An 18493-nucleotide genomic window follows, 5' to 3' on the forward strand; every position below is an offset into this window, starting at 1 on the left:
TTAGATTAAATACCCCAAATCCCTTTCCCCCATATTACAAGCGCAAAACCTTTCGATCGATAACAACGAAATACAAAAGAAACATTCTTTGCCTTTCAGTTGGGTTCTGCAATGTTATCACAATTCATTTCTTGCCTTTCAGTCTGTTTTTTCCTTTGCTATGATATTTATTCCCGGTCCTTTTGTCGGGTTCTATGTTGTTATGAGATTTATTCACTAATAATAATAATAATAATAATAATGAGGACTTTGTATAGCGCCTAATCTTTAGAAGCTCTAAGCGCTTTACAACATTCGACAACACTTATAAGACAACAAACATATATAATGATATGATTACAAACACAAACACCATGAAATTAGAAAACATAGAATAAACATGCTGAGAATATTTAAGGTAGGAAATATTATTAGGTCTTTAAGGTTGTTCTTGCAGTCCAAATAAGTGAGTTTTGAGAGCACTCTTGAATGGGATCACTGTGTCTTTGTGTCTAAGTTCAGTGGGCAATTCATGCCACGTTGCTGAGCCCTGGGATGCAAAAGAACGCTGTCCATATGACTTTGTTTTCATAGTGGGAATAATGAGTATATGATTGTCAGAAGAGGAGCATAAGTATCTTGCTGGCGTGTACACATGGGTGAGGTCGGATAGGTATGTTGGACTAGAGTCCGTCAGTGAAATTTTGTGTTTGATTCTGGATCGAATGGATAGCCAGTGTAGGGTACAGAGCAGCGGGGAGGTGTGCTCTGATCGTGGTACTCTAAGTATGATCCGAGCAGCTGTGTTTTGAACTTTTTGAAGTTTCTGGAGTAGATATTGAGATGAACCAGACAGAACTGAGTTACAATAGTCCAGTCTTTAAAGTACTAATGAACATTCAAGTGTTTTAGTGGCATCAACTTAAATATATTTGCGAATGGAGCTGATGCGTTTCAGCTCAAGATATGCAGCCTTGCATATGTTCAGGACATGTTGGTGCAATGTGAGAGTACTGTCCAGAGTAACACCTAGGTTTCGTACTGATTGTGTGAATTTAATGTTAATGTTGCTGATATTTATTGTTTGAGGTAAAGGATGTGAATGAGAAAGTCTTTGTGTTGTAATCAGAATGACCTCAGTTTTATCATCATTCATCTGCAGCTTGTTACATGTCATCCATGATTTCACATCAGAAATGAACCTCTCTACACCTTGGATGGTAGGAACAACTTCGGTTGGGTGGCTAGATTTGTATATTTGGGTGTCATCAGCGTACAATTGGTGAGACATTGGATGATGATCTATGACACTTGAGAGCGGCTGAGTGTATAGAATGAAGAGAACAGGTCCAAGAACAGACCCCCGTGGAACACCACAACAAAGATCAACTGGGCTGGAGTGTATTTCATTTGCAGACACAATTTTGTGTCCTGTTTACCAAGTAGAACTTGAACCACAGTAAGGCTGTATCATGAATGCCAAATACATGCTGGAAACGATGAAGTAATATATCATGGTCTATTGTGCCAAATGCTGCAGATAAATCAAGGAGGGTGAGGACTGTAATCTTTCCGCTATCCAAAGCTGGGAGAATGTCATTAACTACTTTTAAAAGAGTAGTTTCAGTACTGTGGCAAGGGCGATATTCAGATTGTACATTGCTAAAAAGACTGTTTGAATTCAGATGAGATACAAGCTGGGATAGAACAACCTTTTCTAAAATGTTTGATATGAATGGGAAATTAGAAACTGGGCGGTAGTTCTTTAAATCGTTATGGTCTCGTGTTGGTTTCTTCAGCAGAGGCTTTACAATGGCGGTTTTTAAAAATGACGGGAATTCCCCGGATGAGAGAGAGGTATTAATAACATCAGTTAGTAAAGGCAATACTGGATCTAAGCACTCAAGCAGCAGTGATGTTGGAATTGGATCAAGTTCACATGACTTTGGTGCACTCTTCATCACGATTGTACGTACGAAATCCATAGAGACAGGTTCAAATGATGTTAATGGTTGCCGCTCAAATTCTGTATCGCAACTGTATGGTGATGACGAGTCAATTGAAATTGTGGTTTCAAGCTTATCTCTAATGGTTTGTACTTTGTCACGGAAGAAATTTGCAAACATGTCCGGAAGGTCGACTGGAGAGAAGGTAGTTGGAAGTGGTGTTGATTTGTTCCTTGACATTAGCTTGTTAGTAATCTCGAAGAGCTTCTTGCAGCTGGAACTTTCCATGATCTTAGTAGTGTAGTGGGCTGATTTCGCTGCATGGACTATATTTGTGACATTCTTCTTAGCGACTTCATAGATTTGCTTATGAATAAAGAGTCTGGTGGAAAGCCAGAGCCTCTCAGCTTTACGGCGGTCTCTTTTAGCAGTGCGAAGCTGGTCCCTAACACTGCTATACCATGGAGAACACTTTTGAATTGATACTCTGCACTTGGTAGCTAGTGGGGCATGTTTGTCAAGCAATGAACGCAGACAGTTATCGAGTTGTTCTGTGGTAGGAGTTAAGCAAGTTGTTAGGTTAGCTTGGATGTCGTGCATTAGTTTGGTTCTATTTATCATACGGAGGTTTCTCTTAGTAGCAGATAAAGGTAGAGGGTTAGGGACTGATACGTCAAGATGGCATATAATGCAGAGGTGATCTCATGCAAGGTCATGGGATACCAGGAAGGACGTAGAATGTTATCATCAGGTCTGTGAAGAATCCAGTCTAAAATGTGACCATGTTTATGGGCGGGTTGGTTAACTGACTGTTTGAGGTTGAAAACATTAATGGAATCTATGAGTTTTGATGTATTTGAGTTTCCGGGACAGTCAAAGTGAAAGTTGAAATCTCCAAGAATAATCAGGTTGCCACCTATCGAATATCCATAGTTAGCTGCATGGACTATATTTGTGGTTAAGCGATAGCGGCCATCTTGTATACTCATATACTCAATCCAATACATCAATTCCGTTTTGTTTTGTTTACTTTCTTAAACTTTAAAAGTTGATTTGAAAAATCCATTTCCTTGATATATATTTGATGACGGATTCTGCTACTGACAAACTTAACATATTTTCAAGTTTTTTGTGTCAGATATTATGAGTCTATTATTTTGCGGCTGCTTAATTTCGTTAGTTTATTTTATGTCAAGATGTTCGATTTCGCGGATCTGTTACGACCTGTATCTCTGATTGTTTGAAAAATATGTGATTGGCGGTTATGCACTTTGGGGGATGCTATCATTATCCCTTGAATGATTATCATGCTCTTAAATGTATGGTTCTACATTATGACTTTTCTGTTTCCAGACACTTCACTATAAGACATGTCATGGAACACTGGTACTGCTGAGTGTCCCAGTAGGGTCTTTTTTGAAACAATAAATGCGCCATTGCTGTATGGAGGATAGACCGATAAATCAGCCACTATCCTGTGTTGATATTGAGTTTCGGTTTAGGGGTTGATGTTACCTATTTATTAAAACATGCAAAAATATGCAGCCAGTTTTGGCTGCACACATCGGTGCACATTTTATACACTTACCGGTATTTCTGCGACTGTGGAGCTACCGTCGGCTGAAGGGTTCTTTTGATGAAAGATTTGCATGCAGCAAAATTGCAACTTTTAATGAACAGGTGACATTAGACCCATATATCGTCAATTAGTATCAACATAGATTTGGCGGGTTGATTTATCGGACTATATGAAAGCAGAGAAACAATATCCATCAATCCTAGTTTAATTTATTGATAAATTTGAGATACACGTGCACTACTCCTATTTATTTGCTTACTAAATACCGTTTATATTCGCGTATAAGTCAGGCAAAACCGCAACGAATAGTCCCTGACATTGCGCCCACATATTAGCCATTATTTGTTTATTTTCAATGATCAATTCTAACACACTACAGAATGGTAGATCTGGATATAGTTTTCAGCTGGATCCGACTTATACACGGGTATGTTACGGTATTTGAAACTGAAATTGATTGTTGATGAACAGGAGGTGTAAAAATTAAACTTTAAACCAAGTCAAAATCACTCATACGTATCAATACCTTGTTTAAGCAGCTGTGTCCTATTGCGGATTCGCAAGCTACTGCTTGACACGAGTGATTGCACAATAGCTTCTGGGACCATAGGCTGGCATGGCCTCGTAGATTTAATTAAGTGATATTGTAACTCTGAGCTTTGATAATTTGGAGAGAAAATATTGAATTATGATTATTGTTATCTGAAGTTAGCTTATTCTCAACTAAACCAATGAGTCTGTACACCTGTGCAATCGTGGTGCAATCAGGAAATGTTTTTTCTATGCAAATCAGGGTTGTCGGGGCTTCGAGCAAATAGCGGAACTCTCAATTTATGATGTTTAAAACTTTGCCATTTAATATATATATATATATATATATATATATATATATATATATATATATATATATATATATATATATATATATATATATATATATATATATAAAGACAATTTTTCCTGTTTCAAATTATCACATACATACATACATACATACATACATACATAGGACGGACGGACGGACAAAGACAAATAGACATAGGGAGACAATAGATAGATAGATATTAAGATAGATAGATAGATAGATAGATAGATAGATAGATAGATAGATAGATAGATAATTAGTTACGTTGAAGTATGAAACAAAAGTCAAAAAGGTACCAAGGTTAAAAATTAGTCGACCAAGAGAGGGCATATATGTACTCCGTTATATATGTTTGCAATTAGTCTAAAATTTAAAAACATCTAAAAATCAGATTTACGAGCGTCGATGTATGATACTTGACACTTGGGTCCACACCTTTGAAATTTTCATTTATAGCCATTTTCCGGAGAACAAAATGGGCTTGCGTTGTCAGAAAGGATTATCCAGTAAAATATATACTTTTCCACAAAGAAACGATTGGAAGTATGGATTAACTTGTCTCCTTATATCATTCGCATGCTCAGCTACTTCCCTGTGAAGTGAATGAAGCGAATGTTTAATTTAAAATCTTGGCAGTAGCTTTCCGATTCTAGCTCAATTAGAGGTTTAACTTCACTTGGATACCTTGACTTTTTGTGAGATTTTAATGTAGTGTGAAAGTTTGCTTGAGTTAGAACGGAACTCATACCGCTTTAGTCAAACTGAATTTTCTGTAATGTGTAGAAGTGTGCTTTGTAGATTGATGTTTTACGGCACAGCAAGGCAAATAGGCTATCTAGTGCCGACTCAGATGAAGTAAAATGACTTTCCCAAGGACGCACCACGATCGCCGACCCTGGCTGATCCGGTGGTAGGATTCAAATCCGCCCCTTTCTTTATAATTCTAGTCAGCATGCTAACCACAGATTTATTGACTTTGCTTTAAAACGAATGAACACAATGAATAAGACATATATTTGGGTGAAAAGTTTGGTCTTGGAGGGGCATTGGCATGTATATATTTTTGTGCGTGATTTATACGTTTACTGTAATGTAAAAGAGTTTCTTCATAGTAACTTAGTATTGATTCTAATGTACCTTTGAGTTCTAACTACATAAAATGCTCCGTGGCAGTTCAGTTATGTTCAGACTTGAGCAAGAATAAAAGAAAATACGGATTCATATACACTTTCAAAAATACGTGCACTTTTTCTTTCAATCCTTTATCAGCGTACCATGAAAAACGGCATGTAAATATATGATACGTGAAAATAAAATGAAGTAAATATTATCAAACGACCAAGAAATTGATACTAAAGTATATAAATGGATATTGTAGTATATAAATGGATACTGAATATATAAAACTGTAAATAATAAAGCCACAGAAATACAGATGAAGATTTGTTCGATGGAATTCAGCAAAATGATTACACCTATATTGCAAGAGAAAATGTTTCAGAGTGAATATTTCTATAAAAGCCTAATTTCTTAAAAAGTAAACACAAGCAAGAAACATTCAAATAAATAAAGTACATATCTAATAGAAAATATATTTAAAGCAAAATGACATGCATTGTATGTATGCCTTACAGAATAATAATAATAATAATAATAATAATAATAACAATAACAATAAAAACAACAACAAAAATAATAGTGGATAACATATTTAACATTAAGGCTAATCTCCCATACATTCATTATAATATTCATTACAAACGACATACGTATCTACGTAAGCTTGAAATCCTACTTAAAACTCTGAAAGAATGATATACAAAATCATAATGGTAGGCCAAACGTTAGTCAGTATACAATAATTTAAATTTGTATTTGGAAGCTGAGTTTCTGATTTAAGTATGACTAGTAATCCATAATTTTAGAGTCATACAGGGAGAGATTTCTCCACGAAGTTTTTAAGATTCTTCATCGAAGTTAAAGCCAAACCATAAAACTACGTTTTAATACAAGAAAGCGACAGCAAGATATAAAGAAATGTAACGAAGAAGAAGAAGAAACACCGAAAGACTGAAGAGAAAGAAGAAAAAAACACGTCATTTATATGTGCGAGATAAAACGGAGTCGATTGTTACGGTTTTCATATTCAAAGGTGACAATATATAAAATGAAACAGTCTGAATTTCACTAATTGACTTATTATTTATCTCAAACAGCTGTTTTGTTTTCAACGGTAGATTTGTGTAATCAGTTTCCAAACTTTTACAAGAACACCGATTTTCCGACAACTGAGAAAAAATGCATTTTTTCTTGTAAGACTTGTCTCCTACGTTTATGTTTATTAGTCTCAAACAAAAAAAAGGATTCCTATAATCGAATAAGTTTCGAAGAGACACACTTTTAATTGTAAGAAGAAAAACTAGCTAAAAAACGCTAACCAAAGTTATCAAATGAACATATACAAAATAAAAAGGATTAGTAAATGGGGATTAGTAAATAAGGCTTAGTAAATGAGAATTAGCAAATGGGGATTAGTAAATGGGGATTAGTAAACGAGAATTAATAAATGGGGATTAGTACATGGTGATTAGTAAATGAGAATTAGCAAATGGGGATTAGAAAATGAGGGTTAGTAAGTGTATGACAAATATTCATCAAACTGTCCAAACATCAGAATGCAATAAGTACAGTGATAAAGTTCACTTAGAAATCTTCAAAATGAAAAGTCCAGATCACTGACGAATGAAAAATAAGAACATATCACTGACAAATGAAAGACATGCCCAGATCACTGACGAATGAAGAAGAAAAAAAATTATGTATTGTATAGGATTTATTATATTGATAGAGAACAAGATCACATGATTTCAATACGACTTCACACACACACACACACACACACACACAAACACACACACACACACACACACACACACCAAAAACAAAAAACAATAAAACTCCTTAAAATAAATTGATAAGAAATGGATCGAAACAGTAGATGGAACAGGCCAAATATTATAAGTCAAGAAGAAAAAATATAAAATACTTCTGTTGGCAAATCGTCGGCTTTAAGCACGTGTTAAAATTTTAGTATGGACGTTTAAACAATATTAGAATGCAACAAAATACACCCGACAAACTTTCTAGTTAAAGAGTCGAACATTTATTTTATTTACATGTATTGAACGTTTTGTGGAATCGTGTTATAGTATCAGAATCCATAATATTCACTTTACATTCAAACCGATTCTTCTGGCATTTAAAAAATGCCTTAATACCGTGCGGTTGATGTAATCTTCATGATGGAGGTAAAAATCAGAATTGTCGGCGATGGCTGTGAGCATATAACCAATCCAACATGGACAGGACAGGTAAGGTAATACTGATGTGACAATTAATGTTAATATGACAGATACATTGATAGGACAGATAACTGATAGGACATATAACATTGACAGGACAGATACTACTGATGTGATAATTAACATTAACAGGACAGATACATTGATAGGACAGATAATTGATAGGACAGATAACATTGATAGGACATATACTATTGCATGACGAGGTAAAAACACCACAATTTTTCATTTATACCTCTTAGCATGAAATGTAAATAGGAAAGTACAAATACCTGTAAATAAGCTTTGCGGGTGTCTCTACACTATACTTGACATTTGATTTCAAGGCCTTTAAATTTCTCATTTACACCCCATATCTGGATGAGAAAAAGACGCGACTGTCATAGAGGATTAGTGAAGAAAAATATACAAGTTTGTGTGAAGCAACAACGAGAGATGGGGATTAAGGTAATACGTGAATGACACACGCAAACAATACGTTTTCTTCATATAGAAGAAGTCTGCTTTGATCATAAAATATGTTATTCTCTCTTATCAAGATAACAGGTTTAACGCTGGGTTGATTAACAATCATCAATTCCATTTCAACCTTTTATCTTAAAATAATGTGTTTCCTATCTGGTGCAATTATTACTTATTTTTTAATTTATGTACGGAATAAACTCTCTCTCTCTCTCTCTCTCTCTCTCTCTCTCTCTCTCTCTCTCTCTCTCTCTGGGGTGTAAACTTCAGGAATCCATTTTCATTAAAGTTTTCGAAGTTTTGATTAAATTATAATTTTAAATTATGACATTATTAGGATTATTGTCAGGGGTAGAAATAATAGAACTAATTGATTTAAACAAAATCCAGATTGTACACACTGCAATTAGTTTACTGTCGTAGAAAAAGGTTAATGAATTCCTCAAAAGTGAGGAAATCACCAACATTTATTAGAGACCTGACATTATTATGACTGATCCTTAATACCTACTGAATGGTAAGTGAAAAATGTAGTGTTCGTAACCAAAATGTTGTACTTTACGAGATCACAATTTGAGGAAGAAGATTTTACATAGCTGGAAAACGGAGCGAGGTCTTAGAATAATTTCAAAACATATTCATATTTACGGCATTAGGCATTAACTGTCGTAAATTTAGCCACTCAACCATTCAGAAAACACGTTACATTCGGAAGTGTTACAGTATTAAACGGTCAAATTTTAACGGCATAAGAAAAACATGGTAAAAATGTGAATTTTTGTAATAATGCTTCACAGTCTGTCGAAAAATATCCTATTGTTAAGGCACTTTTTACTTAGCAGTATACACTCTACATCTGTTCCTCAAAACAGATTTATTGACCGGTCTTCGCAAATTGTAAGTCGTATTTCAACTTTAACAGCCTAGTAAATATGTCAAAATGGATTAGCAAAATTTATTCAAAGGTGTTGCTGTCCCCTACCTATGTGGAGATCAGTCAGTAGCCTGTATAATGTTGGTTAAATTCTTAAAATACACACGTACACACAGCATTTCATATGGTGGACAGACTGAATTTCTAACATGTCAAACGTGAGAGAGAGAGAGAGAGAGAGAGAGAGAGAGAGAGAGAGAGAGAGAGAGAGATTTGTTGTACTCATTGTCACGTCTCTTGGACGTCATAGAAACAAGATGGCTACATGTAACAAAGAAAGTATGCATCTAGTTGAGATAGGTATCGGAGAATTGGTCGATAGCTAAATGTACAGATTCGTCAAATTTAAGAAAGAAAGACAGGAAAAAAGGAAGTGATTTATTTATTTATTTATTTATTTATTTATTTATTTAAATTATATAGAAATATAAGGGTTGTATTAGAGAGTAAGGTCAGTGGCCTAGCAACCGCCCAAATAACCCCGGTGGTGAGGTGGGGGAAGCCCTCTTAGGACCCATAATTCCCATTAAACAACTTATTATTTTCATTGGGAGAGGGCCCTTGAATTACGTTTTTCGGGGAGGGGAAGCTGTATTTCTTGTTAAGCCACTGTGTAAACTATTTGTACCTTCGATGCGTTTGAATTATGGAGGAAGTACTCAGCTGGTGCCATTCGAGCTGAATATTGCAAGTAACCGAAATTCATTCATTTGATGGTAGAAACAAATGGTCAGGCCCTCTACAAATACCAAACAGTGTGTATAATGATGATAAGAATTTGTATATTTAAGGGCAAAATACTAGCTTGCTAGTTTCATGATGTTATTTACAAAACATACTTGTAACAGCGTTTTACGCGCAAGTGATCTCCCTACCGAGATAATCAAACATCTGCAAGATTTTGCATAAAGTGCATTTTTTTCCTCTATTTCCAATGACCTCAAGACAACAATCATTCTCACCTGAAAAGTTTTTAAACGTGCGAATACTATAAAGAACTCCTCATCTAATCACCTAATGACCACACAGCACGAAACTCGAACTACACACGTGTATTGTATGATTCAAAAGTAAACCTTTCGAAGCCGAATATTAGTACCGAACGCCATGCAATACAAAACACGACCCAAACATATCATACAAAGAATTATTCCTATCTCAAATTACTAAACACATATTACTAACAATATCAAGAGAATTCTCTATGTTACGAAACTAAGGAGAGTATTTCAAGAAACTAATTCATGCTATCATGAAGTCTCTTGAAAATAGTGTACATTATTACGCATGTTCCTAGAATGTGGCCAATTACTCGGGCTAAGAAATATTTTCCCATCACCACCTCCCCATAATCCACGAATAATCCTAAAATTCTATGAAAGATAAAAACGGGGACGTAAATACAAATAGCACAGTCCCCATGATTATTACGTTTACCACGCCTCCGAAATCACTCATCCCAGAATGATCACAAACATATTTGTGGTAGTGAATCACAACTGATTACTCCTCTAGAACCATCCATCAGCCCCATTTGGTACTCAGATAATTACAAATCTGACTTAGAATCAATGGTTATGATCCCCTAGATCAGGCACTCGCCATCGAACTACAGATGAGGAACGGTTACCCATCGTCCAGAAATGAAATAAATATAAACAATCAACAAAAACTACATACGGTTCAGATCAAACATAACACTGCTTTTAAAGGCTTATCAAGGTTGCGAATTCTTGTATTTTAAAAGCCGGTTCCAAGTTCATTCAAGCAAATCAGGATCTTCTCAAGTGAGCTCTTTGAAAAGAAAAGACGATGACCAGCTTCTCCGTGCCGCTACAACGGCTATACCCCAATATATCCCGTAGAACCAGGAAGCCACCAACAACTTGGTCAAACGCGCTGGCACCTCTTGCGGGTAGAGCGATATTGATTTTTATTGGAAGCCCAACAGTTGTCAACATAAACCGTGGCAAAATGTTAACTTACTACTGTGGACAAGCCTCCGACATCACATCCTCGCTACCAGCCACAAGTATTGGCGACAGTGAAAGATGGCGCATTACAATGCTGCTCACATACATAAACTTACGCTAGTATGAGGAATACAAAGCTTCATGGGAAAGCTTCCGTCAGCATCCACATGATCAACAGTCATGATGTTACTCCTGATGGTGTTTTTTAAAGAGAGCCTCGCATTCTGACGGATACCCAAACCGAAACAGTTGGTCTTTCTGCAGCCAAACCAAGAAGCCATACGCCCCAGAGTACAGTCCAAATGAAGAGATTACGAAAACTTCAGGTTTTAATTTTCAACTAATATTACAAGCCTCAGCTCTCAAAAGGGATTGGCTATTCTTATTTTATTCATATTTTTATTATGCATTGGTAGATCTATCTCTTCTGTCACCACAAGCGTTCTTTATTCGTGATCGGATAGGGAGTGAATCTTTATTATTCTCACTTTCTGCCATTCTGGACGGTCACTGTCCGGAAACAGTAGATATACGCGCCATCTATATCCATTAACGGTTGGTAAGCATACTTTCTGAAGGATTTTTATAGTCAAACGCGTAATTGGTTATTTGGAATAGGGAATAAGTCTACGCTCATGAGTATCGTCAATAAATCTCAATTCATTTATTAGCGATATATACAGTTGGTAAAAAAATTCCAAAGACTTCCGGAAAACTTCTGTTGTAATATAGAAAGCCCAGCATGTCCACTCTAATAATAATGTACTCTAATCAATATAAGACAACAGATCTCGCAATTTCCAATTATCTATCAACCGCACATCTGCATGATTTCTCTTCATCAACTTTCCGTACCGTTAGCATTTCACGCCGTAAAACTATGCAGCTTCCCCTAACACAAGGAACTATTTTTACTACGCCACCTTAGGCCAGTCAAATCATGGTTTTGAGCCACATTTCGCCTGTAAAAATTGCATCACATTTGCCACCATGACGACATAAACGGTATCTGCCAAAGACGGAACAGCCCCTTCTTGTTTATTCCATTATGTAATTTGCCAGTGTCCAATCATAAATAAAGCACTGCAGTCGCACAACCAATGTACATACTAGATTTTAATAGGGACTATGGAACGACAGGGACACTCATGCGGTTCTGACCTTAATTCGCCTAAAGTAAACCATGACATCATAGAAACTTACCAACACTTCACTCCGTGACGTGTGTTCCTACTAATTGGCTGATTATTTCGGGCTAAGGAATATTTCCACAGGACCGAGTTCCCGTAATCAAACAAGTAATCATAAATATCTAAGAATTCTTTAAAACGGGGCGCTATAACCAAATGCGCATACTCCAAATTCATAACAATATTATGTAGACATATCACGATGAGCTAATTTTCCGATAGTTCTAGATGTATTGGCTATTGATATTACACACATAATTCCAGATGTATTAGCTATTGATACTACACACATAATTCCTGATGTATTGCCTATTAATATTACACACATAATTCCAGATGTATTGGCTATTGATACTACACACATAATTCCTGATGTATTGGCTATTAATATTACACACATAATTCCAGATGTATTGGCTGTTGATATTACACACATAATTCCAGATGTATTGGCTATTGATACTACACACATATTTCCTGATGAAATGGCTATTGATACTACACACATAATTCCTGATGTATTGCCTATTAATATTACACACATAATTCCTGATGTATTGGCTAATAATACTACACACATAATTCCTGATGTACTGTCTATTGATATTACACATAATTCCAGATGTATTGGCTATTGATATTACACACATAATTCCTGATGTATTGGCTATTGATATTACACACATAATTCCAGATGTATTGGCTATTGATATTACACACATAATTCCTGATGTATTGGCTGTTGATATTACACACATAATTCCTGATGTATTGGCTAATAATACTACACACATAATTCCTGATATATTGGCTATTGATATTACACACATAGTTCCTGATGTATTGTCTATTGATATTACACACATAATTCCAGATGTATTGGCTATTGATATTACACACTTAATTCCTGATGAAATGGCTATTGATACTACACACATATTTCCTTATGTAATAGTTATTTATATGACGCACGTATTTCCTTATGTAATACATATTTATACTTGCTACATATATTTTCTGATGTAATTGCTAATGATAAAACATACATATGTTTTCACCTTGGGAATTTTATGTAGGTTTAATACTCACAACTTTATACTAAAACAGTTTAGCTTGCAAATTGCTTTTCTCGTAGTTGAAAAAGATATTTTTTTTTAAAACGCACAGAATATCTGGCAAACACCCTGTCATTCTTGCAACAGCATTAATTGCCATTTTCATCCATGCCAACTAAAAGGCACACACAAGACTAATATATGTTGTACAGGAGTTATGTAAGTTTCAATAGAGTTAAATTTTCTGAAAGGAAAACAGGTTGGAGAAAGACTTTTAGAACTACATAAAATCTGAAAATGTAAACTTTCACTTCAATGACACGGTGATAAGTAGGTAAGATATATAAACTTTAATATCTACCGATGAATCATATACTGGATTGAGAACCCTTAGAACGATAATTCAGAATCTGTAGACTCCCAAAATGATAACACAGCCTCTTTGGAATCCCAAAATGATAACACAGCCTCTTTGGAATCCCAAAACGATAACTCGGCATCTGTAGAACCTTAGTACGATCACCCAGCTCTGTAGAATCCAAAACGATGACTCAGCATCTGTAGAATCCCAAAACGATAATTCAGCCTCTGTAATATCTCAAAACGATTACTCAACCTCTGTAGAATCCCAACACAATAAACCTCAAAACGATAACTCAGCCTCTGTAGAATCCCAAAACGATTACTCAGCCTCTTTAAAAACCTAAACGATAACTCACCTTTTGTAGCACACCAAAACGATAACTCAGTCTCTGTAGAATCCCAACACGATTACTCAACCTCTTTAAAAACCTAAACGATAACTCACCTTTTGTAGCACACCAAAACGATAACTCAGTCTCTGTAGAATCCCAACACGATTACTCAACCTCTTTAAAAACCTAAACGATAACTCACCTTTTGTAGCACACCATAACTCAGCCTCTGTAGGACCTCATTACGATAACTTAGACTCCGTACAACCTCAAAATGAAAGCCCAGCCTCTTTAATAAAAAACAACTACCGCTCCGGTGGCCTAGTGGTTAGAGCGTCCGCCTCGGATGCGGGAGGTCGTGGGTTGGATCCCCGGTCGAGTCATACCAAAGACTTACAAAAATGGTACTAACAGCTGCTCGCTTGGCGCTCAGCATTAAGAGGTTAGTGTTAGGACTGGTCGGCCTGGAGTCAGGATAATGTGACTGGGTGGGACATCATGCTACGTGTCTGCAGCATGATGCCCCGGTGCTAGACATCACTATAAACTGCCACACTGCAGACATCGTAGCGATATGACTGAAAAATTGTTAAAAGCTACGTTAAAAATCCATATCATACACACACTCTTTAAAACCTCAAATGATAACTCCGCCTCTGTATAACACTAAAAACGATAATTCAGACAACGTAGAATACTAAAACGATCGCTCATCCTCTATTGAACCTCAAAACGATAATTCAGCTACTCTCGAATCTCAGATCTATAATTCACCCTCTGTAAAACACCTAAACGATAATTCAGCTACTCTCGAATCTCAGATCTATAATTCACCCTCTGTAAAACACCAAAACGATAATTCAGCTACTCTCGAATCTCAGATCTATAATTCACCCTCTGTAAAACATCAAAACGATAATTCAGAAACTGTAAAAGACGAAAATGATTTTTCACCCTCTTTAGAACCTCAAAACAACAATTCAGCCTCTGTAGAACACAGAAATGATGACTCAACCCAATTATAATTTGGTCAGACAAATAGCAGGCAAGAATAACATTGGCATTTACTGTGTATCCTAGTCACAAAGTCAATCCAAATAAAAGATATTTCTCTTCTTTCACTCTGCTAATTGATAAAACAAATATGAAGGTCTGTGTCATGAATGAACTTAAACGAAGTTTTGTAATTGCAATATCTCGCTGTGTAGTCGGTATATAACTCAAACATGTAACATACTAGTCGTGTTAGCAAGAAAAGTAGGTCACTACAATAAAACTTTACCTTTCGTAGTTACTAACATTAGTGATGAAAGTGAATGTATACAATAGCGTCTGTGCTCAGCTAACCTTGAAAGTAGGTCACGGTTTCCTACTTTTGCCCATAATAGTAACCTTAAAGAGAACGCACTACTTAGCGATTACTCTATAGAACTGGTCAGCAGTCATGTCGCATTTCGCATATGCGATACAATGGAGTCGGTATTATGAATTTCTGGCGTACTTTGCCAAATCAGTTTTGGTTTCTGATTATATCTAATTATACTAATTTTGAAAACTATTTTGATTATGTATTGCCTCAACTTGTAGCTGCTTAGATTGCTAAGGAAATTTTCCACCAATTGGATTTTGTTCAACCGCCGCCCCTCCAGTAAAACCAACAGTGTCCGATACATCTTCGCAGGGACTATAAAATCCATGTCGACTTAAAAACGATGGAGAAGATAAGAACAACAATGATTAAATTACGGTTATCTTCTTTTATACTGCGCATTTTTTAAACTGCTTTTTTCGCACAATTTCTCTGACCATCTTCCCCTACCCCTATACTATACAGGAAGGGGATACCCTATACTATACAGGAAGGGGATACCCTATACTATATAGGAAGGGGATACCCTATACTATACAGGAAGGGGATACCCTATACTATACAGGAAGGGGATACCTTATACTGTACAGGAAGGGGACACCCTATACTATGCAGGAAGGGGATACCCTATACTATACAGGAAGGGGATACCCTATACTATACAGGAAGGGGATACCCTATACTATACAGGAAAGGGATACCCTATACTATACAGGAAGGGGATACCCTATACTATACAGGAAAGGGATACCCTATACCATACAGGAAGGGGATACCCTATACTATACAAGAAGGGGATACATTATCATCAAGAAGAATACCATTCTAAAGTGTACACCGTTATCTTTATGTCGAACGTGACATTCGTCATTCTCTTTTTTAGTCTTTCTTTCTTTATGTTGACGCTAAGAAAGATAATGCATTATTACTGGGCACATTGTTTTCTTTACATCATACGTGCCGGGGACACTAATCTCACATTTTAGTTAACCTCTCTTGTATGAAGTTAACAAAAGTCTAAGAATGAAGTACTCTTTAGCTCCAAGAAATAAAACAGCCCTTAAAATATCATTATGTAACGAACCAAATAGTAAAAAAATCATTCTTTTCTTTCTCTTTGTATCGAATGCTCATACAGATATTGGACAATGAGAAATGCATAAACGACTTAATACAGGTTGACTGCAAGATCTCGATATTTGCAGAAACGTTTATATTGCCATTCAATTTTTAAATCAGAGCTGTGTTATTGACCATAACCAAATACAAGTGGTGTCACTGGTGTAATTGTCTGGAACAGGATCATCCGGTAGCTTTATATCACCAATTGTGGCCGCTATATTTCGCCATTGCAATATAAATTAAAAAAGAAACAAACCTCAAGAAAAACAATGTACATACTTGTTTTAGGGCTGTTCTATGCAGGATTGCCTTCACTAAAGGCGACTGGAAGTAGGCTCTCGCATATTTGTCTTTCACAGCATCGTATGGTGGAATAATGGGCTTCTTTCGGGGATAATGATACACCTGAGTTCGTATTGCATCATTGACAAATTTTGACTCATATTCCTTTCTCTGGTGTATATCTGGCAATGGATGAATGTGATCTGGTACCTTGTCCTTGTGCCACAAAGGGCTGCCGTAAGTCACCCAGGCCATCCTGAAATAGAAGAAGGACGAATGTGATCTGCTACTTTGTCCCTGTGCCACAAAGGGCTGTCATACGTCACTAAAGCCATCCTGAGATAGAAGAATCATGCATACTCTGGTACTTTGTCATTGTGCCACACAGCCTGGCGTACGTCACTCAGACCATGCTGAACTAAAAAGGCGAATATGATATGGTGTTTTGTCCTTGTGCCACAAGGGCTGCAGTACGTCACTCAGACCATCCTGATGTAGAATAAGCACGAATGTGATCTGGTACATTGTCCTTGCTTCAGAAGGAGCTGCAGGATTTACGCCAGACCATACTGAAGTAGAAGGACCTATGTGCTATGTACTGTAAACTGTGCACAATGGGCAGATGTAGGTCATCCAGTCCATACGTAAATAAAAGAAAAACAAATATCATATGGGCTTTGTAATTGTCTCACAAAGTGCTGCCGTACGTCACCAAGGCTACCATACTCCACCTAAACCATCCCGAAATAGAAGATGGACGAATGTGACATGTAATTTGTATTTGTGCCACAGAGGATTTGCAATATGTCATCCAGGCCATAATAATAATAATAATAATAATAATAATAATAATAAGATGCTGATGATGACGAGGAAGGATGAATGTGGTACGAGACTTCAATGTACCAAAGACGGCTGCCGACTTCACTCAGGTAATTCTGAAATAGAAGAATGATGAATGTGGTCTCGGAATTCGTTCTTGTGGCACAGAGAGCTGCCAAACGTCATCGAAACAATTATGCAATAGAAAATGAATAAAGTTTAATTTGATCTGCGATTTCATCATAATGGCTGCATATGTTGCCCAAAACATTGTGTCACCCAGGTCATTCTAAACAATTGTGAAATTTAAATTGCCGGTCACACCTGCCTATCTAGTCGATGTAAACAAATATGGTGTCAATTTGTCTTAAAAATTATTGTACCCATGATACTTTACGAATTTCCGGATAAGAGCCATTATAAACTATAGAGCAGATCCTGTAAATCTATTTAATAAAACAAACAATCCGGTATTTTCTGGATGGAAGATTCATCTTGAAGATAATATATTTAGTTAATCAGCTATTTTGGAAGGTACAGCTTGAAGATAATGGATTTAAATAATCATAATATGTTTAAGACAATGAACTTTAACAGGCCTAGGTGTATCAAGCTACTGAGGAAAAATCAGTACCATTTATCAATTACATGAGTACTTGCATGGATAATGAATGTGTTGTACATGATGATGAAAATGCAGGTTTTAAAAATAAAATTAAATCGTAACACCTCTCATCGTGAGGTTTGTTTTATTTTTTGATCAATTGTGCATTTCGTTTGAGAAAAGGACGTGTCGTGGTCATGAAAATTGGAGCATAAGCGTGATACGCGCAGTCCTTTCAAAGATTCCAGGACATT

At 36.2% G+C, this 18493-nt stretch overlaps 1 protein-coding gene across 2 annotated transcripts in view; it reads right to left on the minus strand.

Moving 5' to 3' along the window:
* The window catches only part of LOC149791260 (sperm microtubule associated protein 1-like), a 93267-nt gene that overhangs the window by 64875 nt on the left and 9899 nt on the right, over nt 1-18493 (minus strand). For both annotated transcript variants that reach the window (XM_089969755.1, XM_089969758.1), the window contains exon 2: nt 16811-17069. In XM_089969755.1, coding sequence (XP_089825881.1) covers nt 16811-17068 — 258 coding nt within the window. In that variant the 5' untranslated portion in view covers nt 17069. The remainder of the gene's footprint in view (nt 1-16810; nt 17070-18493) is intronic.

Source organism: Sinohyriopsis cumingii, chromosome 9, assembly GCF_028554795.1.
Source record: "Sinohyriopsis cumingii isolate HCF-2022 chromosome 9, ASM2855479v2, whole genome shotgun sequence".
Classification (NCBI taxonomy): domain Eukaryota; kingdom Metazoa; phylum Mollusca; class Bivalvia; order Unionida; family Unionidae; genus Sinohyriopsis; species Sinohyriopsis cumingii.